We start from the raw sequence: 26347 nt of genomic DNA, 5'->3' as shown, positions 1-26347 counted from the left end.
CAAAATATTCCCCACATGGCAAGGTCCAGTCACTCATATGGCTTATATACGATAGGTTATGTAAGGCTGTGGTTGTATGTATGATCCACCTAGGCATATAATGATTTTTGATTTATTTAAAGGGGTTGTTCACCTTCCAACACTTTTTCAATTCAGTTATTTTCTGATAGTTCACCAGAAAAAAAGACTTATTTCAGTTAATTCCTATATTTATCTGTGACGGTTTTTCTAATATTGAAGTTTAAAGCAGCTCTGGGAAGGGGGTAACCGACTGTTCTAAATTACTACTTTAGTTGATACATTTCTTATCTTTGGCCCTGCTGACCAGAATCGCTGAGTTTCATTAAAGAGGCTGTTCACCTTTAAATTAACTTTCAGTATGATGTAGAGAGTGATATTCTGAGACAATTTGCAACTGTTTTTCATTTTTTATTATTTTATTTAGCAGCTCTCCGGTTTGCAATTTCAGCAATCTGGTTGCTAGGGCCCAAATAACCCTAGCGACCTTGCATTGATTTGAATAACAGACTGGAATATAATTAGGGGATGACCTGATTAGAAAGATGAGTAATAAAAACTATCAATAACAATACATTTGTAGCCTTACAGAGCTGTAAGATGGTCAGTGACCCCCATTTGAAAACTGGAAAGAGTCAGAAGAAGACAATTCAAAAACTATAAAAAGGTTGATTAGAATTGGTCATTCTCTAACATACTAAGGGGCATATTTATCAAGGATCGAATTTAGAAATTCAACCATCGAATTTGAGTACTTCGATAGTCAAAGTATTTTTTCCAGCGAAAACGGGCGTATTCGATCAAAGTACGATCTAAGTAAAATCGTACGATCTAAGGATTTAACGATTCGAAGGAATTTTTAAAAAAAAAAAACCCTTCAACTTCTCAAAGTAAAAGTACTTTTTTTTGAGTGGTCGAATTTTCGAAGGTTTTTCAATTCGAATCTAAGTCGAATTTGGCCTATTCGATGGTCGAAGTACCCTAAAATTACTTCGAAATTGAAGTTTTTTAATTCGAAAATTCACTTCGACCTTTGATAAATCGGCCCCTAAAAGTTAACCAAAAGGTGAACCATCCCTTTAATGGCAACTGTTACAATAGATACAATAGTTGCTAATATTACACATAAGGTGCTGAGAAATTTATCAAATTATGTAGCAAATTGGAACAGTTCAGAATGTGCACCTGGATTACTGAGCTGCCAAACTGAAACACCAGAGACAGGAACATTAAAATTTAAACTTCAATTTTGGATAAACCGTAAAAAATGGAAAGCAATTGAACAAAGTATTTCTGGTGAACAATCTGAAAACAACCAAATTTAAAAGAGTATTTGGAAGGTGAATAAACCCTTTAATGAAGCTTTGAGAGGATTGCTATGCATTACACACAGTGGTGATAAACAGGTTGTAAGGCCAAAATGTACCCAGAGTACTGGGTAAATTTTATGTATCAAGTCTGTGTTTAAAACAAAGCAATTAAAGTTAAAAATAGAAAAAATATATATCTGAAAAAGTTTGCTGTCAGTATTTGTAGCCCACTAAATAAAGCATATACAGATATGGGACCTGTTATACAGAATGCTCGGGACCTGGGTAATTCTGGATAAAGGATATTTCCGTGATTTGGATCTTCATAACTTAAGTCTACTCGAAAATCATGTAAACATTAAATAAACCCAATAGGTTGGTTTTGCTTCCAATAAAGATTAATCATATCTTGGTTTGGATAAAGTACTGTTTTATTATTACAAACAAAAAGTCCATTTGGGTAAGACTGCCTATACGTAATTCTGAGCTTTCTGGATAAAGGATTTTCGTATAATGGGTCCCATGCCTGTAGTATAGATATTGTATACACCAGCCCCTTATATCATGAAAGCATTTTCACTTGCTTCAGACAACAGGCTCTTGCTTCAGATGTAACAAGAAATGGGCCCCATACACACAGAAGTGACTGTACAGGAACCACTCCCTTTGCACAGATTCCAAAGTCACGTGGTCTGTGGTTAAAGAAGAAAACTATTTATTGCCTCTGCAATGGAAATAGGGCTTCGACTGGGAAATCTGTAACTAACCCTACACCAGCTCAGACTTGATCCTAAGTCAGCAGTACTCCAGTAACCCAGGGGCAAGGCAGCAAAACCTAGCCACTTAAATGGCCTTTCAGCGGTGCAAAATTCTAAGGGCAGAGACACATGCTCAAATTCGGGGAGATTAGTCGCCCATTGACAAATCTCCCTGAACTTTCTCCCGCCGACTAGAATGTAAATGGCTGGCGGGGTGGCACTCGGATCGCTTAGTTTTCTGAAGTTGCCCGAAGTTTCCTTGTGAGGCAACTTCGGAAAGCGAAGCGCATCCCGCCGTCGATTTACATTCTAGCTGGCGTGAGGCAGTTCTGGGAGATTAGTCGCCCTGAAGAAGAGGAGATTTGTTGCTGGGCGACTAATCTCCCTGAATCTGAGCGTGTCTCTACCCTGAGCCTAAGAAGTCCTGTGAGGACAATAAGAATTGAACCATAGTCCTTTAAGGTGGCCATAGACGTAGAGATCCACTCGTTTGGTGTTGTCGCCAAAAAAGCGTATCTCTCCCCGATATGCCCACATTGAAGTGTTGGGCCCAACGATCGGATCAGAACGGAGGCCAAACGGGCAGTCGGATCGCGATCCAACAGGATTTTCTAACCTGCCTGATCGCCGACTTTCGTGTTGGCACAGGGGCAGATAAGCTGTCAACTTGGTCTGTTGGCAGCTTTTATCGGCCCGTGTGTATGGGGGCCTTTAGTCCTACCTGCAATTCACAGTTTCCTGCAGCGCTGTGTTTATGCAGTCCCCTCAAAACATAAAATCGAGGTTTGACTGTATCTGACCCCTGCTGCTGGCGGACAGGTTTAAAAAAAGTAGTGTGAATTTGTACAGAAACTTAAGGCAGCAACACAATGACATGAATAGGAAATAGGTCTGTATAAGTAAACACTGCTGCGTTACATTTACAACTGTAACACTCTACAATTATACTGTCTTCATTCCAAACTGTTTCTAAAAAGCCTGCTGAGGTAATGCAAACATCAAACAAGCACTTTAAAAGCCGCCCTATTAGTAACTACAGACTAATTACTCGTCTGTTTTCCAGCGTTCGTGAGTTATTTTTGCTGTTTTAGGTGCAATCTACTGAACTACAAGCCAATAAGAGGGATCACATGTTCAATGCCACTTCTTACTCCCCTCCGGTCTGTAAGGGCCCCATAGTGAGAATAACATCTGCATATGTAGGAATCCACACATACAGATGGTTATCATTAGTTGAAATGGAGCTCCTAGATTGCAACCTGATATACTAGGAAAGGGGTTTAACAAGGCTGCAATTATAGTGAACTTAAACATGTGAAGGTGCAGCCCTTTACTTGTTATGTTAAATTCTCAGGAGGCAAAAAAATGGATTCTAATGAACTGCACTTGTCGGGGAGAGAGAATATGATAAACGGCTCTTGGTCTATTCCATTCAGCAACTCATTTCAGAAGAGACAGACAATGCACTGGAAAGTATCGGATACCAAAAAAAAGTGGAGTGTTTCCATCCATTTGTCAACTGCCACTAAATATTTTGCAACTAATGTTACAAAAATGGCGATAACTGCAAACATAACATAACATAAATACTATTGTTACTGAGTAACAATTTTAATCTATTTAGCCAGGACTAGTAGATTTGAGGAGATTTTGGGGCCAATATAAACAGAAGCCTTATAAAGATTTACTGGGTGCAAAAAAAGTGTTTAGCAGCCCTACAAAAAAATAAAAAAAACTTTCCTCAAACTGGGCATAAGTGTACTGATATTATCTTTTCAGATGATTTTTAGTACGTGTACAGTGGGCTGACATTCTAAAATGATATCCATTTACTATGAATATCAGCTGATTGGCCATGTTTGAAAAGCTGTCTATGCACTGTGGTTAGGATGCATAGAGGAGCAGAAGCTCACTGTCCCTTCCTGCTCTTCCTACTGTTTGGGCTGCCATCTCTAATAAACAAGACAAAGAAAGGCAACCAAGCCATGTATGGCCCATCATACAATAGCTGTCCATTTGGCCCATGTGCCAATCTGTTAAATACTGTGTAGGTTTGCGCAGTGTATTGCCACCTTTAAGCTGGGGAAACCATACAAGCAAAACGGGAGATAGAGACCAACACACACTTTTTTTGGCTGGGGAACTGACCCCATTTATTTTGCCAGTGAAGCAACTAAAATCAACATTTTGGGAGGGGGGGACACTCCCTTCCTTCATAAATTATTAATTAAGGGGTTCGTGAAATTGGAATTACAATCTACTACAAGGTAGGTCTAATCGTTGACACTCGTGCCAACAATGAGATCATTATAGACCTGCCTGGAGAGGACCACATTTAGGGCTATGGCACACAGGACGTTTTATTGCCCATGTTTAAAGGGGGTTCTGTCATGATTTTTATGGTGTCGTTTTTATTTCTAAATTACACTGTTTACACTGCAAATAATTCACTCTACCATGTAAAATTCCATTCCTGAACCAGCAAGTGTATTTTTTTAGTTGTAATATTGGTGTGTAGGCAGCCATCTCAGGTCATTTTGCCTGGTCATGTGCTTTCAGAAAGAGCCTGCACTTTAGGATAGAACTGCTTTCTGGCAGGCTGTTGTTTCTCCTACTCAATGTAACTGAATGTGTTGCAGTGGGACCTGGATTTTTACTATTGAATGCTGCTCTTAGATCTACTAGGCAACTGTTATCTTGTGTTAGGGAGCTGCTATCTGGTTAACTTCCCATTGTTCTGTTGTTAGGCTGCTGGGGAGGGAGGGGTGATATTACTCTAACTTGCAGTACAGCAGTAAAGAGTGACTGAAAAGAGCACAAGTCACATGTCTGGAGGCACCTGGGAAACTGACAATATGTCTAGCCCCATGTCAGATTTCAAAATTAAATATAAAAAGTATGTTAGCTCTTTTGAGAAACGGATTTCAGTGCAGAATTCTGCTGGAGCAGCACTATTAATTGATGCATTTTGAAAAAAAAACATGTTTTCCCATGACAGTATCCCTTTAATGTCCTCCAGGGCGGCCAACAAAAAGTCAAAAGTTCCCTTTCCACCAGCATGAAAATCACCAGTAGGAAAACTTTGGTGGGAAACCAACTTTGGATGTTTTGTCACTTGTACTACAGGAGGGCCTGATGCAGTCCTTACCTGACAGAATTTTCAAACCAGCCTAATAGATATCTGGCCCAATCATAATGCTCCCAACTTAGTCTGGAGAAGCCGAATTGGCACCTAATCTCGGGCTGTGCATGGCCATCTTAATTTACTTTTATTTTGAAACCTAAAACTTGGGGAGGTTATAATCCATAGCAACCAGTCAACAATTCGTATTTATCAGTCAATTGTTGTAATGTTTAAAGATTGTTATTATGGGTTTCTACTGAGAAATACATTTACTCCAGTTTTGAGCATTTACTCTATTTTCACTACCCCAATATTTGCATCATAAAGATATGAAGATCATGAAGACACTAGCCTAAGCAAATGAGAACTGAAAATAAGAACAGTTGTTGTGAAACTACAAAGTTCAGCACCCAATCAGAAAGCGAGCAACTGGGAGATGCTATGGAAGTTGTTGTTCAACAGAGTGACTTTAAAGGACATGTAAGCCAACCACAAAAACGTAATCAATGAATAGCCTCTGAGAAATCTTTAAATACCTGTCACTCCAGTTTTTTAAAGGTTAACAATAAGGCTGCAGCATCAATTTAATAACTTAGGATTCCTTCTGCTCCTTTAACCCACTAGTTGCCCTTCCTAGAACATTTACTTTGGATGTTGGCTACTGAGCATGCTCAGTTCTTCTCAATTCAGCTTATTAAACACATCCTTCAGTCTAACAGCCAATGAAGCTATAGGCATTGCTGGTTCTCACAGAAACACTGCTCTAGATATCTGCTACTTTTTTTTCTCCTAACTGCCTATCCTGAGCTCAGCTTAATCATTACAGTGCTCAATCCAAGCAGAACTTTTTATCAAATTAAGTTTTGCCTGTGTAAATCTGCATTCTCCATTGCCTGGATCTTTACAGCACACATGCAGATGTAAATGCAACTGATTTGTCAGAGAAAAAATGTCGGGGTGAAAGCAGCTATATGTTTTAGGAAATGCAATGGTGCTGGTGAATAAAGGGAATATATGCAGTACAAATGATGAGGTTTGGGTGGGGGAGATGGTGCCTAACTTATAAACATGGTAGGAATATGTAGGGTTTACATGTCCTTTAAGACTTTTCACACAGTATAGTAGAATTTCCAGTTCACATTTCAAAATTTAACAGCCTGAGCAACAGAATTTAGTCTAACATACCAGTCAGTCCCCAAAACACCTGTCAAAACAAATAGCATAGTAAAGTGACACATTATGCCAAGACAGGCAAGTCTTTCTATAATTTATGTGCATTATTAAATACTGACCGTATCCTTTAAATAGATGCTGTGGCTGATTAAAATTACTTTTAAGCAAATCTGTATGGCTCGGTTCATGACATGTTCTCTCTAATGTTTCCATGAAACTCTCTGCTAATTAAAATCTCAATAGCAGGCAGTGCATAATCTTGCTCATCATGTGGAATTTGCAATACGTTCATTCTTCTATAATGCCTAATGATGAGAAATTTAAGGTAAGCCATAAGTCATGCAACTGGTACAATTAACTGACAGCAATGATGAACTCTTTCTTTGATGGTTATATTTTTCAACTTCCATTTGTCCTCTTACCTGGCCCCTACCTGTTCCTCGATGGTTGGTTTTTGACTCTTGATCTGGCTATACATGTCCTTTATCCTCCCTTGATCTGTGACTTCTACCTACATCATTTACTTTTATTTGCTATTGGCGAATCACTGTACTTGTCCTTTGATATACCCATAAAATATTCCTGGCTGTCTGACTGCATCTCTGCTCCACAAAAGCATCTCTTCTCTGTGTGATCATACCCACTGATGGCAGCAGCCCGGGTGATCAAGGACTGGCTAAAGGCAGGAATATTTCATGGGTATAAGGCTCAAAAACAATAAAGCGATGCACCAATAACAAGTATAATTTACACTTTGAGCACCTGCCTTTTTTAATGGGAAGCAAGAAAAACCTCAAGGAAAATAAATCAAGTAGTAGCAGGGTTTTTAAGTCCACTGCTAAAACATCAATCATGTGCTGACGTTTTCACAAGTATAGTGTGCACAGGAAAATTCAGCAAAGAGCAGGATATAAGAACCATTTTGGGGTGAAAAGGAAACATTTATACAGTTAAAGCTTGAATTAAACAAATAATTGCTTTACATTTCTGGCTTATAGCAGATATCTTAAGACTAATCATCAGCTGCTTGATTCCGGCAGTAACTATATAAACTTATCAAGCAACCAATCAGATCTTTGCTTTCATTTCCTAGCTTATAGTAGATAGATAAAAACTTACCAAAGATCTGATTGGTTGCTACGGGCACCTATGATAGGGGGTTATTTATCAAAGGTTGAGTTTTACAGGTTTGTGAGGTTTTTTAGACCTTGATTGAACTTACAACTCTAATGGTTTATAATTTATGAAAAAAACTTGAATGTAAAAAACTCAAATTAGTGTAGTCGGGGTGAAAAACCTGAAAACTCGTATTAATCAAATTAACAGAGTTTTCACATGAAACCCACTGAAAAAAACCGAACATCATGAAGGCTAGTAACATCTTCAAATGGTTGAAGGTACCTCTGTTATTGACTCCTACATGTATTTTTAGATTCTAGATATTTCCAGCTTCGGGGTATAATAAATCTAGAAAATCCGAGTTTTTTGGTTTTTTTACAAAACCCCCAAAAATTTTAGTTTTTTTTTATAAAACCCTGAAAATCTGAGCTTTTTTTACCAGAAAATTCAAGTTTTTGACTGAAAACTACCCTTGAAAAACTCAAATTTTTCGGGTAAACACAACTTGATCTTTGATAAATCTACCCCTTAATCACACTCTCTCTCAGGCCCTCGTTTATGGATATAAATTAAAAACTATAAAAAATTAAAATGCAAACACCTCTAAACTATTTTCATTGTTAGTGAGGCCTACTATGTACTACAATTGAACAGTGAAAGTGGTGTAAAATAAGACACGGACGCAATTTGATATCAGATGGGGCCGATTTTAGAAAGTAGCACCGGTATTTACTGACAGAGACGCTCCTTGCCACATGTGCTTGCTACACGCGCCTGGCATGTGTAAACAAACCCCAGGAATGCATTCTAAATGAGAAACTACAAATATATCCGGTTCATTTAAGTTCTTTGAAAAAACAACTACCCTTAAATGGGAAGTTATCCTTAAAAATAATATTGTGTGACTCTAAAATCAGTCTGACATGCAGTTAAATGTGTTGTATGGCCTGTAGACGAATGTACTACAGATATATCTTTACTTTGCAAAGACATATCAAAGACATAGTAAACTGACCTGTTAAAAAGGGGGTTTCTAGAGATTTTACCAAAAAATATAGATCTAGAAGTTTCTAAACGTTCAAGCCAAGAGAAGCTGGGACAGGAAATATTAGTTTTTTAAAATATAATTAAGACTACCGTAGATTATTTTTTTGTGCAAAAACAAAAAATGTTGACCCCTGGCTAAAGATGCTCCTATTTTGGTAGGTTTAAAGGCTGGCCCAGCAGCTGTTTACAGCAGAGAGTCAAAAGCTGTTCAGTTCAGCTCTCAACTGTGACTATTCTACATGTACCTTTGCAGCTATTAGAAAAACACAACAACAATATATAGCTCAAAATGCAAACAGAACGGAAAGACTAGTTAAAAAAAAACATGTGATTTGTGTCCAGAAAATGGCACTGTAGTCTGCATTCTTAAATGAGCCTGGGTCTGTTACTACCAGCTGTTCAACCAGAAAGTCCAAAGGGATTTAACACAGTGAAAAAAAAACCCAGCAAAAAAAGCCTGCCTTTTCTGAGGCAATACAGATGAGCTCATGGTTTCACCTGAATCTAAACATTTCTTACATAGCATTCATATTAACAGCAACTAAATGCTATTACTTGGACATTTATTTAGCTAAACATTTGTGGGGCAAACATACTTGCAAGGGTTCTTTCTTTTTTCTGCAGCACAAAATCAGCCTGATGCCTATAGTACATCTGCATTTTTAAGGCAATTGTTTTTCCAACTACTTGCATGTCAGATTGGATGCCAATGCTTATAAAGGCCCCAATCATACACATCCATAGGTTTGACTTGAAGCTTACTTTACAAAGGGAATTGTGACATCATGAGATGGAGAAGACATCCATATCAAAGGAGAACTAATGGTCAACAAAATAATTATTCTAGACGGGTGTATTGTTTTCTGCAAGTTTACAACACATGCTGTAAGTTAAGGTGGCTATACACAGGCCGATATAAGCTGCTGACAGATAAAGTTGGCAGCTTATTGGGCAGTGTATGCTGCCCTCCGATAGGCTTGCCCTATCGATATCTGGCCGAAAGTTGAGCAGATGTCGATCGGGCAGGTTTAAAAATCCTGCTGGATCGAAGACCACATTGGTTGGGTGATGCGGGCCTCAATCCGACTGCCCGTATTCTTCTCCTTGTGATCTGATCTTTGGTGCCCTAGGGACGACGATTGGATCAGTCCGATATCGCCCACCTCAAAGTGGGAATATGGGGGAAGAGATCTGCTCGTTTGGTGACCTGCCAAACAAGCGGATCTCTGTATGTATGGCCAGCTTTAGGGACTGATTCTCAATATGCATTTGTGCAGAAAACAAATTCACAATTCAAGTCTGGTAGTAATTACTTAATATTCACACTATGTGGCAGCACAGAAACCAGTGCAATTTCTATCCTCACATTTTGTTCGGTTTTGTTGAAAGTTTGGGCTGGTACAAAAAGATCCATATATAAGATATAAATTCTATCCAAAATCTTGTTTAGACTTTAGTTTTCCTTTAATAAAGTGTATCTGGCATATAAACTACCGATGCCTTCCCACCTCCCTCACTCCTTATTACAATAACACATTACTACTTGCAAGTTTTTTCAGGAATTTCTCAACCTCCCTTCCCAGAAAACTTCCCCTCGCTACTATATGTGAAGAACGTAAAGGCCCTCTTTTTTCACTGCCTACTAGCTTTTTCTCTCACTTGTTCCCTGTAGAATACAAAATGATCTTTCATTATTTTCCGCTAATAGTTACTCCAAAAAAAATGCATGGTGGATCCAGAGCTGACTTCTGGAAATGAATTTCCAAATAGAAGGCAGTGGGAAACGTCAGTAACAGATGACCTATGCTGCCGTAGTGTAAAGAGAAGGTTAAGAATTTCCTGGAACCCGAAAATTTATACTTTTCCATTACAGAAGAGCCCAATTCTTAGCTTTACATCTAAGTAAAATTGTGTGCTATTTTCAGCTGTGTGTGTAAAACTGCTGAGCCCAATGTGCCCCCACACATCCCTGTGCCTGTACTCACATGCCCTTCTTGTTCAGGCCTGTTTTGTAATGTGCTTATTTTCTCCTTCTTATATAAATACCTCACTGTGCTCCGTGGGTAATCTGCTCACTTCATGTAACAGCTATGCCAAGTCATTTTACTGACACAGAATGTGGATTGACAAACTCAGTGAAACACAATATAATAATATTTTATGTAAAGCTGCCACAGCCTGTTTAAACAAAGCAGCACTGTGTCATAAAGGAAGTTTTTTTTTACGGGGAAGGATGTTTTTTATAGCAACCAAGAATATAGGCTGCACTAAAAACAATTACAGTAATTTGATGCACAGAGATGTAGAATAAGAGTTAACCCATTTATTAAGAGTGATACCAACACCTTTCTATATAAAAAAGGAATTGGGTCATATTGCTAACAAAGTAATAATAAATAACTTTACTTAAGTAATAAATGCTATATGTTAATTAATGTCACTGAAAAGGGGAGGGGTTTGTAGCTACACCCCTACAGCACTATATATTTTTCTGGTGGAAGCATTCACATTAGGCTTGATAAAAAGTCCAGAAGGGCCCGAAACGTTGCCCTTGTTTTGTATGTATATGGGCTAAATAAATCACAAAATTTTGCATCAACTTCAGAGTGCTACTGGATTACTTCTTCTGGATATTGCTAACAAAGAACTGGCCCAGTATTTATTTCTTACATATTGCTCCCCCCAACCATGTCCAGCATTACCTTTCTACACCCGCTTGCTATAACTTGTATTCCCAGGAGTGCCAAATTTGTTAAGGTTGACATACACAAAGCTGCCAATTCGGGTTCTTTAGACCATTTTGGCAGCTTCTCTGCCAGTATATGGTGACCGATATCTGGTCTAAAATTGGCCAAATCTCGGCTGGACATTTTTGCGCCTGATCGAGGACCCCAACGGCCTCGTCCGTTGGACTGGTGTGACCGTCATTGAAATTACGTCATTGCAATCAGATTCTTTGGCCATAGGGCCAAATGATTCGATTAGCCTGATATCGCCCACCCTTTGGTGGGCATATTGGGGGAAGATCCGGTCATTTGGCAACCATGCCAAATGAGTGGACCTTACAGTGTATGGCCAACTTTAGTAACTCTGCAGTAAAGGTGGTCCCACTGAAGAATATGTAGCAGTAGCAGAAGAGTTCTGCCTTGAAGGCCAGATAGGTAGAGATTAAAGAAGAAAATCTATTTTCTTTCACCTGAAAATTGGGCTTTAAGGTCAGTAAGGATGAAATTCTTATTTACTATACTAGATATTCTTGGAACTATGGTTGGTAAATCATTGTCACAAGGTATAAGAAGGGGTCTGCCCAATAGCTCGGCCCAAGGGGAGCTTCAAATTAAAATTTCCAGCAACCACTGTCCTGTATGATGGAGATATGTTTATGGGATCCCTTCCGTGGAAATCTGTTAATGATAAAAGTTCAGAATTACAAGAAGGCAGGCCCTGGCCTGGACCAGGGGTAGGTGACAGAAGAGCTACGTACTCGGCGCCCCCATTTTTGCAAGTGCCTCTTCTGCCTACACCCTAGTTCCGGCCCAGCAGGAAGGCCATCTCCCATAGAGTCCATTTAAAGGAAGGACTTCTAATTTTTTTTTAAAAAAAATCCTTTTCTCAAATAATAAAGAGTTTCTCGTACTTGGTGTTAACTTAGCTGCATGGTTCCATATTGGTGGCAAAACAATCCTATTACAGTATGTTTATTTAAGGTGATCAAACTAATGGAAAGATCTGTTATCTGGAAAACCCCAGGTCTCAAGCATTCCGGATAACTGATCCTAAACTTGTATTTACACTCCAGCATATAGGAGGGTCATAGCATCTCTAGCCTGGATCCAGCACTCCTGGTACAACATATATTTGTGTATCAGGTGTCATGTCAAATCATATTTGTGATGATTTGTCATTGATGTCACCAATAGTTTAGGTTAAAGTCACTTTTAATAAGTGAGTCTTTATTTAAAAAATCTTGAAGACTATCAGCTTAGTATAAATGGGGTAATGCTCCTGCACTCTAGTTTAGTTGGATAAGCGTGAGTTTTGCTATGTGCCACAATGTGCCCCATATCTGAGGGAAATATTTTATTACAATATTATTACAAGCAAATCCCTATGGAGACAAACTGAAAAATAATGCACTGAAAACCTGCACAAACCTCCTGGAGAGCTCTGTTTTGTTTTAATGTTGTCTTTTACTTTCAGGTAGTTTTTTTTTTCAGATCACAATGAGCTCAAAAATATTAAGCAAAAGGGGAATTTCCCAGAATCTGAAATGCACAAACTAAACTAGGTATAGAATAAACTGTTGTCATGGTATTCCAGCAAAACAGATATGTCTTATTTCCCCACATGTTGTGTTGGCATTTCCTGGCCTGTCCCAACTACATCAGAGCTTTGACCTATGGGATACATTTTGATCAGGATCACTTCCATCAAGTCAATGTATTGTACAGTGGCTGAGCAAGAGTTCAGGACTTATGGCTTGTTGAAATACATATCCCATATGAGTCCTACTTATTATCCTAAGAATAATATTTCCTATACAGCATTATAATAACGGAGATTCGACATTTGATGAATAGGTCTCTCTCAAAGTCTTTGTAAAATATTTAAACCCACAGGGAAACATATGACGATCTGTGGACAGTTTGTATTCTTCAATGTAGAAAGTGTTATTATCTGTACATATTTATAATGGCCCTGGTTATGGCAAAATGTGTTGTGACAGACAGTAGGATATAGTTAAAAAATCTAGAGAAAATAATTACATGCAGGAAAAGTTGGAAAATGTCTGGAGAATTTGAATGTTCCCTTTATATTACAGCAAGCTGCAAGCACTTGAATGTAGTGGGAGGATAGGAAACACAAATCCTCCTCTTGTCCAATACTTTTTGTAGAGTAATTATGAGGAGCAATTCAGAAGGGTGGTACCATAAATATCCAGCCCACAAGCCTCCAGGTACTGTCCTGTTGAACTACAAGTTCCTTGGGCTGCCAGGGGGGTTGTGGGAGTTGTAGTTCAACAGCAACATAACAGAAGTGAAAAGGTAGCAGTAACATAGTGACAGAACTAGTTTAGAGTAAGGGAAGTGTTTGTGTGTATCCTCTCATTCATTTATTCTCAGTCCAGTACCTGACTATTAAATGTGGGCCTTTTAGGCTGAGCTGACAGAGCTTGAGCCCTGAGTGTTTCCCTAGGAGGTCATTTTGGGCTGGTCACCCACTTCCTTGCCTGGCTGTACAAGTGCTGCACCTGGGCATTGTGCTGCTTCTCACCTGGGGATGGTGATGCACTTGGTGCTGATGCTCTGGGTGGTCAGTGCCTTCTCCAGCTCGTCCAGCTGGCCGCTCTTCTTCAGCTTCTTCACCAGACTTTTCACTGCCTTCTCGCACCATTTCTCCTCTTGTCCGTTCTGCTCTCCCTTCTTCCATCCCAGCAGCCTCTTGACAATGGGGGGAGTGAAGGGAAGTATCGAGGACATGGCAGTCCCCCCAAGGAGCACAGAGAGAAAGTGAGAGAGAAAGAGAGGAGCCGGGGGACAAACACTGTCACGCTCACACACCTCTTGTCACTCAGGCTCCTTGGGACACTTCCCCACCGTTACTGACACACACACTTCTTCCTCTCTCTCTACTTCTTACTCTGCACACTCTGCCCGTCCTCTGGCCTCAGTCGCTCCCTCACTGTACTTCAGCACTCAACCCTTCTCTTCGCCTCTAAACTTTCTAACCACTCTCTCGTCTCCCCCTCTCTGCCGACCTACCTCCCCTCTCAGACAAGTATCCCTCCTTCCCTCCAGAAGACCACGCCCACCCTGTTTCACTGACACCTCTTCTTGCGACGAAGGAATCTGACCACGCCCCGAATGTCTCGTACTGAAGTCTTTAAAGGGACCCTGAAGAATCGGTGAGGACTCTCGCGATGTTTCCCTTCTCGGTTGCAGTTAGGAACAGCCAGAGAGCGGGAAAATTCAGTCAGCGCTCACTTCTTTTATTACTGTTATTGAAATTCATTGTTATTCTGAAACTGGTCACATACACAAACAGGTGGGATAAACCCCAACATGTAGCTTAACATCAAGGTCAATAAATGTTTCTGGTGCAGTTTCAGAAACTGGAGAGCATCAACCATCTCTTCAAAAATTGCAAAACATTCTATAAAAGAAGAATTCAACCCTAACGTTAAAAAAACCCTATCCCCCTCTACCCTACATAGACCCCCTCTCCAGGCCCGGGCCTAGGGCGGCAACATATTAGGGGCGGCATGCCACCTCTGCCGCATCCTACAGAGCACTGGGGACTCAAACTCCCCGGTGCTTTAGTGCTAGAGCGTGAGTGCTTGCTCACACACTATGAGAAGGGGTTGCGCACGGCAGCGTTTGGCGCTAGGACCATGCGGCCCTGGGGATGTGCGTGCGTGGCCTCAGGGAAATCCGGCCCTGCCCCTCCCTCCTCCCCCCAGCCTTAAACTGGCCATAGACGCAAAGATCCGATTGTACGAATCATCAAACGATCGGACTTTCCCATGTCTCGACCTGCCACTAACCATTCCGATAAAATAAAGTAGAAAAGGACAGATTAGCCGATGTTCTGCCCCTGACAGCAATCGTACGAAAGTTATGTCCGACAAAAGCTAGTGACAGTCTTCCTCTGAAAACCATACGATCGGTAATACATGCAGATATATTACCCGCAGCCAACAGAAATCTTTTAACCTGTCTGATCGACCAAACGACCGACCGCCAGACGAAAAATGACGGTACTCTCCACACTCCAAAAATCGCACTAATTCTCGATTCGTATGATCAGATCTTTGAGTCTATGGCCAGCTTAAGTGTTACCCCGGGCTAGGGTTGCCACCTAATTTTGAAAAAAATACCGGCCTTCCTATATATTTATATTTTTCCCTATTAATAACATTGAGATCAACCATCATTCTTACCGGCCAGGTGGCAACCCTACCCCAATGCCCCTAACTCATTACTTACCCCTTTTTGCAGATTCTGTCCAGCGGAGTTCACGGGCGCCATCTTCTTCTCTTCGGTAATCTTTGGAATGAGACCGGTGTTGTGCGGCATACACAGTTGGAGCAGTTTTCTGTTTTGCGACAACTGGGCATGCGCTGAAACTCACGAAAATTGCCAAATCACAGGTCTCATTCCTGAGACTGCCGAAGAGCCGGAAGATGGCACCCGTGAACTCCGATGCCTGAATCTGCACAAAGGGTTAAGTAAAACATTAGGAGCTTTTGCCTGGGGTAACACTTAGGCTGGGGGAGGAGGGAAGAAGGTCTGGACTGGGAGTCAAAATAGGCACTGGCATTCTAAGTACACAAAGGCCCCAAAAGCCTTCTACCAGCCCACTAAATAGTGACTGTCTAAAGGACCTTACAACAGCCACTCTGGCATTTGCCAGAACCCACAGATTGCCAGTCCAGGCCTGGGGCAGGGTTTTTTTGGGACCTGTTATCATACCTCCCAACATTTTGTAAATAGAAAGAGGGACAAAAAATTTGCAGCCACGGAGCATGGCGAAAAAATTTTGACCACTCCCATTTGGGTGGCCACACCGCCTAATTACCATGTTCATTTTACAAAAATTGTCAGGTTATGAAAGTTTGATTGCATTTCTGTGGTTTTTATGTGTAATTACAGTTTTGTTAATGAAGGCGAATTGCCCTTTAAGCTTGAGTCTAAGTTCTCCCAAGAGACTTTCTTAACTTAAACTTTTACAAAAATATCTAAGTATCTATTCTGGGCTCTCTGCCAAAAACAAATTAAGTTATGGGACATTATAGTATCAAATTCGGGACTATGGATTGAGGTGTCAAAATTGGGACTGTCTCGTGGAAAACTGGACAGTTGGTAGGTATGCCTGTTATCCAGATAGAGTAGGTTCTTTTCAGTTATTTGGACAACTATCCAGTCCACTAAAAATTTTTTTTACCAAAAGTGCATTTGAGAAAGGTGCAAAGGGGGCTTGTCCTCAAAATGTCTGCTGGGATCTCAATAAATACACATACAGTATTTAACATTTAGGCATTTGAGGGCCTGTGCTTAGGGGGCCAGCTGTAAGAGGGCAGCTCTAGGATGCCTATATGTGAATATATTTTTTATGGAAAAAAAATCTCTTTCCCTGCCGCTAGATACATTCCCACAAAATCTGGAGGCAGAAGAAGGGGGTATCTGTTGCAGGTTGCAACGAAAGTGACATCACAAGCATGCACAGTTGTGACATCACTTCCGCTGACGCCATGCAGATGCAGCGGCCCTACCATGCCTACATGTTAAATACATTTTTTGCAAAACAAAAAAATCTCTTCCCCTGCCACTGGATATTTTGCCATGAATTCTGGCGCCAGAGAAAGGAGGTATTGGTGCGGTGAAAGTGACATCACAAGCATGCACTGTATGTTGTGACATCACTTCTGCCAGCACCATGAAGATGCGCCAATGGCCCCAAAGAGGTCTGGTGCCTAGGGCAGCACCAGACTAGACCAGAATACTGTCCTGTATACAAGTTGCATTTTTGTGGAAGTGCCATTATCCACATTATTGGTAGTAGCACACCAAAAAACCAGATGGTTGGCCCTCCCTGCAGAGATATCACTCATGTGAAAAACGTAAGTCATATTAAAACATATCTTAAAGTGGACCCGTCACCCAGACACACAAATCTGTATAATAAAAGTCCAGTGGCGTAACTACCAGGGGTGCAGCAGGTGCGATGGCACCTGGGCCTGCACCCTCTTGGGGCCCACCGGAGCCACGATAATGGATATCGTGGATGGTTGGGCAGGGGGAGATTTTACAGCGCACGCGATTCACAGGGGGGAGGGCCCGACAGGGGGCCCCAGGTGCTCATCCTATACCAGGGCCTGCCGGTGAGTAGTTACGCCACTGTAAAAGTCCTTTTCAAATTAAACATGAAATCCAATTTCTATTTTTTATTAAAGCATTCATAGCTGTTGTAAACTCATTTAAAAATCTCAGCTGTCAATCAAATATTGGCTGCCCCGCCTCTATGCCTAGGCATAGAGGCGGGGCAGACAATTGCTTTCACTTTCCATTCAGCACTTCCTAGATGTCACTGCTCTCCCCACATTCCCCCCGTTCTCTTTACCATTTAATTGTGTAACCAGGGCATGGAAATGGACATCGGGTCCCCCATTCTGGTGCACAAACAAGATTCTGAGATGATACAAGGCTTGTCTTAATAACCGTGTCCACAAAATGGCTCCTGCCTGCTTGTTATAATTATGAATTCCCAGACTGAAGGAAACAAGATTCAAATAATTTATACAGTGTAATTAAAGTTAATTTTGCTTGACTAATGTGATAAAATAGGATTTTGAATAATTTTTTTGGGTGACGGGTCCACTTTAAATCCATATGCCTCCTTCTCCCCTGTCGATAGCACAGGACCCCCCCAGAACACGATTAAACTTCTTTGGGGCCACTAACAACAATTTCTAAATGCTAACAAACCCCCAGAAGAAGCCCTAGGACAGGTGAGTATGCCACACAGGGAGCATAAGTGCAGAGTATAGTACACACAGGAAGCATAGGGAAGGCAGAATACAACAGGAGAAAGGGAAAACTATGAGAACCACTCTAATATGATTGATTCATACTGTGCTACATACAGAGACACAATGCTGGTGCCTCTCCAGTAGTTTGTCTGAGGTGTAAACAGGTGAGCAATATGGGCACTCTCAGTCTGGGTCTGAGGTTTGAACAGCACAAGGCTTTAGGGATGTGAGTATTAGAGTTGTTACAGGTGTGAACAATTTAATGTATGAATTTTTGGGCCAGTTAATCTCCATAATAATACTTTTTAACCTTTCACAAGGTAGGCTGTCACAGCAGGGGGTGGGTAACACGTCCGGATAAAGCCTGGGGACTGTCAGTTGGGCAGCACTGAGCTAGACTATTGCCGTTAACATGCTGTAATGCAGACATCATCAACCAAAATCCAGAGTGCCTCATTCCCTTGTACCACATTCAGCTAGATTTCTCTTGATAGTGTTGTGGAACTGGCCAAGCATTTTCGCTCGGCGCAAGTGCTCCGGCAAGAAGACAGGATGTGCATGCGTGCTATCCTTCGAGAGTGAGGGGTGCCCTCAGGGCAAATCCGGCCCTGAACATAAGCAAGTCTCTTGGGAGAAATGTGACTTACAGGTGAAAGGGGCGGTTCACATAAATTAACATTTAGTATGTTAAAGAATGGCTAATTCTAAGCAATTTTTAAATTGTTCTTTATTTTTTTATAGTTTTTGAATAATTTGCCTTTTCTTCTGACTCTTTCCAGACCAGTTTTCAAATGGGCGTCACTGACCCCATCTAAAAAAACAAATGCTCTGTAAGGCATTAATTTGTTATAGCTACTTTTTATTACTAGTCTTTCTATTTAGGCCCTCTCCTATTCATATTCCAGTCTCTTATTCAAATCAATATTATAGAACGCCTCAGATACTTATAAGATCCTCATATATTACAACAGGAATTACATTATTCCCCACATGTTTTTTGATGTAAAATATATAATACACAACTGAGACTTGTCAGTGGAGAAGTGACTGGCACTGCCCCTGCCACCTTCCACTGGCTTTAATAGCAATTGCCTGGCAGTGGTAGTACAAGCAGTTCTTATCCTGAAAATGCTCTGATCTACATTTGTAGCAAAGAACTACTGTTTGTTTATTCCAACACACACTGCAACAGCTGTATAACAATTTCACTCTAAATAGTGTATCCTACATTTGCTGAGCAAACTGAGATCGGCACGGCAAACTGCATAGCTACAAAGGAGCTTACTTTTACAGAGCTGTCAACCCCCCTATTTTCCTGGGAGTTACAAGATTTTGTGCTCCGTCCCCCGGGTTCCCATCACTTTAAAGCGGAACTACACACAAACATAACTTAAAGGGATACTGTCATGGGAAAAATTTTTTTTTTCAAAATGAATCAGTTAATAGTGCTACTCCAGCAGAATTCTGCACTGAATCCATTTCTCAAAAGAGCAAACAGATTTTTTTATATTCAATTTTGAAATCTGACATGGGGCTAGACATTTTGTCAATTTCCCAGCTGCCCCAAGTCATGTGACTTGTGCCAGCACTTTAGGAGAGAAATGCTTTTTGGCAGGCTGCTGTTTTTCCTTCTCAATGTAACTGAATGTGTCTCAGTGGGACATGGGTTTTTACTATTGAGTGCTGTTCTTAGATCTACCAGGCAGCTGTTATCTTGTGTTAAGGAGCTGCTATCTGGGTACCTTCCCATTGTTCTTTTGTTTGGCTGCTGGGGGGAAAAAGGGTGGGGGTGATATCACTCCAACTTGCAGTACAGCAGTAAAGAGTGATTGAAGTTTATCAGAGCACAAGTCACATGACTTGGGGCAGCTGGGAAATTGACAATATGTCTAGCCCCATGTCAGATTTCAAAATTGAATATAACAAAATCTGTTTGCTCTTTTGAGAAATGGATTTTAGTGCAGAATTCTGCTGGAGCAGCACTATTAACTGATTCATTTTGAAAAAAATGTTTTTTCCCATGACAGTATCCCTTTAAGCTTTTTGAAAAGTAAACATAATTTCAAGCTACTTTGCAATATGCAGACTTTTCATGATTTATAATGGTTTGGAACAGTTCCCTAAGCCTAGCCCCTTGCTCTCCTGCTGATCTGTCTGACTACTTTGCTGAGCTGATTACTGTTACTTTGTATCAGCGGCAATTTGTCCTCAACCTGCATCCAACACAGAACCTTTAGCTTCAGGAAAGGTCTGCGGGTGACATAATTTCTGGGTGTGAAAACAATTTTGGTGGCACATATCCCCCTAGATATGAGCATCTAGGGGCAGATTTATCAAAGGTCGAGGTGAATTTTCAAATGAAAAAAAATTTCAAGAAATTTTTTATGTACTTCGAATAGGGAATAGTCCAAATTAGATTTGAATTTGAAAAAAATTAAAAAATCCGAAATATCGAAATTTGTCATGTACTATGACTATGAAGATTTTCATTCATCCAGGTCATGGTATATCTAGTATAGGTAAGAAGCTGCTTGGATGAGTAGTGAAACGTCTTCATTGATTACTCAGCAAGTCCAGTTGTTTTTACCTATACTAGATATTTATCATGTACTGTCTCTTTAAAATTCGACTTCTACCGTTCACCATCTAAAACCTGCCGAATTGCTGTTTTAGCCTGGAGGACCTCCTAGAACCTATTTGGAGTCAATTGGTGGAGTGGAGTCAAAATCAAAGTTTTTTTGGGGAAAAACTTTGAATCGAATTTGATCGAATGCGGTATTGATTCGATTCGTATGATTCAGACCTATGCAAAAAAAAAATTCAATTTAATTTTGGTTGGTCTTTTTGAATTCAAATTTCGAAGTTTTTTAAATATGCCCCGAAGTGTCCACTTTGAAATTGCTGACATAAATTCAAGTTTTGGAGGTATGAAGATGCAGGTTTTCTTCAACAGGGACTCCTGCAGGCTAGCAGGTGACATGGGGCTATCAATTAGTGGTATTAGTGCTTATGCGGTTCTACAATAGTTTTTACATTTGAGTGTGGTTCATGGGTAAAAAATGTTGGGGACCCCTGATCTAGAGCTTAGGACACATATGGGCATTAATGACATGCCATTGATATCAGTGGGAAGCAATCTTTGTAGGGTACTGAGCATTTAATTTGTTAATACAAGTGATAAAAATGTCCAGTGTGTAATTGCCCTTTTTTTGACAATGGGATAATTTGTAAGATGAGAAAGTGTATCTATCCAACCATAACATAAAGGGGGTGTTCACCTTTAAATTAACATTTAATATGATGCAGAGAGTGATATTCTGAGACAATTTGCAATTGGTTTTCACTCAATTATTTGAGGTTTTTGATTTATTTAGCTTTCATTCAGCAGGTCTCCAGTTTGCAATATCAGCTGCTATCGGGTTGCTAGGGTACAAAATTACCCTAGCAATCATACATTGATTTGAATAAGAGACTGGACTAGGAGAGGTCCTAAATACAAAGATGAGTGATAAAAAGTAGCAATAACAATTAGGTGGTTATTTATCAAAATCCAAAAATATCTCTTTATTTTTTTAAACCAAATCTGCAGGGGTTATTTCCCCTATTTATCAATACATTTTCCCAACAATTTCCTGTACGGGAAAAATTTGTGAAAAATTCTAATCGTACAAATTTTTCGGATTTTCTGCCCGAAAACCACAAAATCTTCAAATTATTGCAGGAAACCCAGTGCAGAGCAGGATATCTTCGGGACTTCTCCCAAATGACTTATATACAACCTCGGCAGGTCTGAGATGCCGGATTTTCGGATTCAGACTTCTTCCCATGCTTGGGTTTTAATAAATCAGGACAAATTCAAGGTTTTTTTTTCACAATAAAAAAATCTGATTTTATAGTTAAAAAAAACAAACTAACACATTTTTTGGCATTCAGACTCTAATAAACAACCCCCTAAATATGTAGCCTTGCAGAGCATTTGTTTCTAGGTGAGGTCAGTGACCTCCTTCTTAAAGCTGAAAAGAGTCAGAAGAAGAAGTAGAAGGAAAATCATTTTTGAAAACTATAAAAAAGGACAAATGAAGGCCAATTGGATAGTTTCTTAGAATTAGCTATTCTATAGCTCACTAAAAAATAACTTAAAGGTAAACCACCTCTTTATTCAATAACAGCAGCCAAACGCATTTGGCTTTTGCTTGGGGGTGCCCCAGACCTTTACACACCCTTACAGCAAACTTGCTGATGATGTCTTATTTGTTTAGAAATGTGTGTGATTAAGAGTCTGAGGTGTCGCAACTAGGTAATACTTATATAAATAAAGGCATTTCCTATTTAGTGCATTATTCCTCCATAAACAAGCGACTCTGTACCAAGCTCTTTTTGTATCATTGTGTCTGCAGGATGACGAGTGTTGTGACTAGTCTGTGAGTCACTGTGTATGTTTGCTGTGCTCAGATAAAGCAGGCTGCTTGAGTGTGTCAGAGGACTCACTGGGGGAATGTACACACACATCAAATTCCTTACTAAAGAGATCCAGTAAAATCAGCCGTGACTCTCTCATCGTTCAGTAGGCCGCACCCACTAGTCATGCCAAGCCGAGGCTTGTAAAAGTCAACATAGATAACAAGTGGTAAGGACTCAAGTGTCCTATAGATGGGCCTTCGCCCATGCAAATTGATTCTGCCTGGCAGATCTCAAAAAACTTCATAAGCATGTATATTAACCCCCTCGAGTAAGCCTGCCACAAAACAATGTGTTTTTACTAAAATAGCTATGTACACTGTGATTACACATAGATTAGCATATATAGTTTTGAAAATAGAAGTAAGAGAAATAAGAGCAACATTATAATTAGTGCATTGCACCAAGAAACAACATTTGTAACACACAATTATCTGGCTAACAGCAACCTTGATACAAACAATAATTCAAGTTATTTAGAGATCAGCTGTTCATGGTCCAATAAACACTTTTTGACTTTAATTTGGGGGTGCTGATCCTCTCTACAGGTATGTGATCTGTTATCTGGAAACCTCTTATCCAGAATGCTCCGAATTATGAAATGCCCGTCTCCCATAGACTCCATTTTATCCAAATAATCCAGATTTTTAAAAATGATTTCCTTTTTTTGTGATCATAAAACAGTACCTTGTACTTGATCCAAGTGAAGATATAATTAATCCTTATTGGAAGCAAAACCAGCCTATTGGATTTATTTAATGCTTACATGATGAGAGAGAGAGAGAGAGGGAGAGAGAGAGAGAGAGAGAGAGAGAGAGAGAGAGAGAGAGAGAGAAAGACTAACTGCAAAGTTATTTAAATTATAAAATACAGATAAGAAGGTCCATATCCAGAAGTCTCAAGGCTTGCCTGATGAGAGTTTTCCACAAATAAAGTCTGACACCTGTACCAGTAATAGTTAACTTTAAAGTAGTCCCATCATATTGCAGCAATTTGTTAAATGACTGAATGGGCTGTAAGATATTCAGGACAGGTGGTCACATTTCAAAAGACCTCTCCTCTTATTCTCCCTACCACTTCCTTTGTCTCTTACAACCCAAGCATCTCTTTTTAATCTCTCACATGCAACTATAATATGTAACTGAAAAACAATAATTATAATCAACAAAACAGTTCTACTGTATATGTGAAATCTTTTGTGGGCATATATAAAACTACAAAAAAGAAAAATAGGCTCACCCCCTGTGTGTTCCAATTAGTGTAGGCTCCATTGTTTAGTTGAAATGGTCCGGGTGCTCTGCCATCAGTGTCCCCACTGGAATCACAATAGCTCAAAAGATGAAAGGCGGCACTCCGGTTAGTTAAAAAGGTGGTTTATTCCAACAGGTCACTGACCCATAACACCTGACACGTTTCGGGAGTAACTTCCTTAATCATAGGCCTATGATTAAGGGAGTTACTCCCGAATCCTTTGTCCTTTCGGCAGGTCCTTTGCTTTATAATCACCCCCACCAAGAAGAGAAGCCGAAGAGTTTAAATCTTGCCATACATGGCCAGCTTTGCTTGTGCAGTTTAGACTATTTTGACAATATGGCTTGACAATCTGGGAATCTATATAATTCACCTTGGGTGTCAATCTATTGGGAAACCTCTTCAGCTGATGCATATTGACAATGGGTATGTAGTGCATTGGCAGGACCTGTCAGTTGGAGAGACTGTTCAACTTTTGTATGAATTTAAACATGAACAATTGCATTTTTGGAATACCAATCAATATCTGACACAAGTTGACTTGTTCATTTTAGTTAATGGTATAGTTCACCTTTATGTTAACTGTTAGTATAGTGAAGACAGTGATATTTAGCGACAATTTGCAAATTGGTCTTCCTTTTTAATTTTTATGGGATTTTAAATTATTTCATGTTTTGCTGAAGTTTGGTTGGCAGTTATCCAGATTGGAATTTCAGCAGCTGTCTGGTAACTAGGGTCCAATTTACCCTAGCAACCAAACAGTGATGTGAAAGAGAGACTGGAATATAGATAGGAGAGGGCCTGAATAGAAAGATAAGTAATAAAAAGTAGCAATAACAATACAACTGAATGAAGACCAATTGAAATTGAAATGTTGCCAAGAACAGGCCATTCTATAACATACTTAAAGAAATACCGTCGCGGGAAAACATGTTTTTTAACAAAATATCAGAAATCTGACATGTGGCTAGACATATTGTCAGTTTCCCACCTGCCCCCAGTCATGTGACTTGTGCTCTGCTAAACTTCATTCACTCTTTATTGCTGTACTGCAAGTTGGAGTGATATCACCCCCATCCATTTCCACCCCAGCAGCCTAAAAACATGACAGAATCCCTTTAAAGTTTACTTAACAGTGAACTACCCCTTTTATACTTTTAATATTTAAAATTATATTTGTATATACGTAGAATAAAGGAAATATTTTTGTTAAAATGGATGCAAATTCGTTTTTTAAACCAGTTTTAATAGCTGAATTGATGTGCACAGACCTGAACCAGTTCTTAATTTAAAGACACAAAGACATTAAGTTGTGACTTGAGTGGCCTTTCCACAAATCCTCAAGTTGGACAGTTCAAGTTGGACAGCTCAATCCTAGGGAAATTCATGGAACTTTTGTGTACATAATCTGCATTCAGCTAACCATCTCTGGCTGTCAAGTTGTGCAGTGAGACAATGCTGATGAAAATCACTAGAGCCTTTCATTTGGGTCTGCTTCAAAATAAGACGATAGCCACAGGAAGAGCTATAGATAAAAGAAACAGAGACTAATTAGAGAGTCCCCCTTTTCCTTGTAGGATAACATTCTGTCTAGAAAGCCTGCAAAATAGAGATACTGAATCCGACATGGCTGTTATTGGAATTATGTCATAGTCAATGGGAGCACTGCTCCTGAAAGATAAACAGGCTGTATTAGATAATATTACTACCTATCGGCATACACATGATCACATGATATAAAAATGTAGTGCATATGTATAGTTTTCTTTTAAAAGTGAGCATTGCCTGTTTGACACCATAAAAGGTATCACAATTGAGAAATGAGGTTGCTCCTTTTGGTATCAATGTAAAGCTCTACAGTCACAGTTTAGAATAAAGGGTGTTAGAAAAACATTAAAAAAACAGAAAAGTGTATTTTTTTTGGGAAAAGCAGAGGTATTCCTGGTATAGGCAACTATTATACCTATTTCGCATTACAGACTGGCATCCCAACTGCATAGGTTAATGAATGGCTAAAGATATGTTTCCACAGACCTAGTTTAAAGGTTAAAAATCATGAAAGTTCTGGTATGCTGCCTGAAAACAACAATATTTTTTCTGTACACAGATTTACTTCCTGTTAGTTGTGCAAGTTAAAGCCTACATCCTTCCTGTTCTTAGTCATGGTTGATTACAGGATCATAGCTACATAAGCAAGGAAGACCATTCTACTACAAAATAATTGATTGCACTCTAACAATGTTTTGCTGTATAAGGTTAATTCTTTTCTGACCTATTTGGTGCAACAGTGCAGTCTCTGCTCAGGCGAGTCAGGACTAGGTTGACCAGTTTTTGGGGGCCCTGAATTTGAGAAGACTTTTCCATCAACAGTTGAGTCCACAGAAGTGCCCCCTGGCTTTCCAGTTAAAATCAAAAGTGCCCCCTGGCTTTATAGTTAAAATCAAAAGTCAAAATGCAGCCCCTACTTTTTTCTAGGCAGGGGCTGATTTATTGATATAGGTGCAAGTGCTCCAGTGACTTTGGTAAATAGTTTCCAAATTGTAATATTAGGGAGAGGGAG

At 39.8% G+C, this 26347-nt stretch overlaps 1 protein-coding gene across 1 annotated transcript in view; it reads right to left on the bottom strand.

Annotated features, from left to right (window-relative positions):
- Window positions 1–14317, bottom strand: part of smad3.L (SMAD family member 3 L homeolog) — a gene marked incomplete at both ends in the record, with an annotated part of 69673 nt that extends 55356 nt beyond the window's left edge. The window contains 1 exon segment of the mRNA NM_001085851.1: window positions 13824–14317. Within this exon segment, the coding sequence (NP_001079320.1) occupies window positions 13824–14029 (206 nt within the window).
- Between the last annotated feature and the right edge of the window lie 12030 nt (window positions 14318–26347).

Source organism: Xenopus laevis, chromosome 3L (genome assembly GCF_017654675.1).
Source record: "Xenopus laevis strain J_2021 chromosome 3L, Xenopus_laevis_v10.1, whole genome shotgun sequence".
Taxonomy (NCBI): Eukaryota; Metazoa; Chordata; class Amphibia; order Anura; family Pipidae; genus Xenopus; species Xenopus laevis.
Note: the sequence above shows the minus strand (reverse complement) of the source record. Positions and strands in the feature narration are given on the sequence as shown.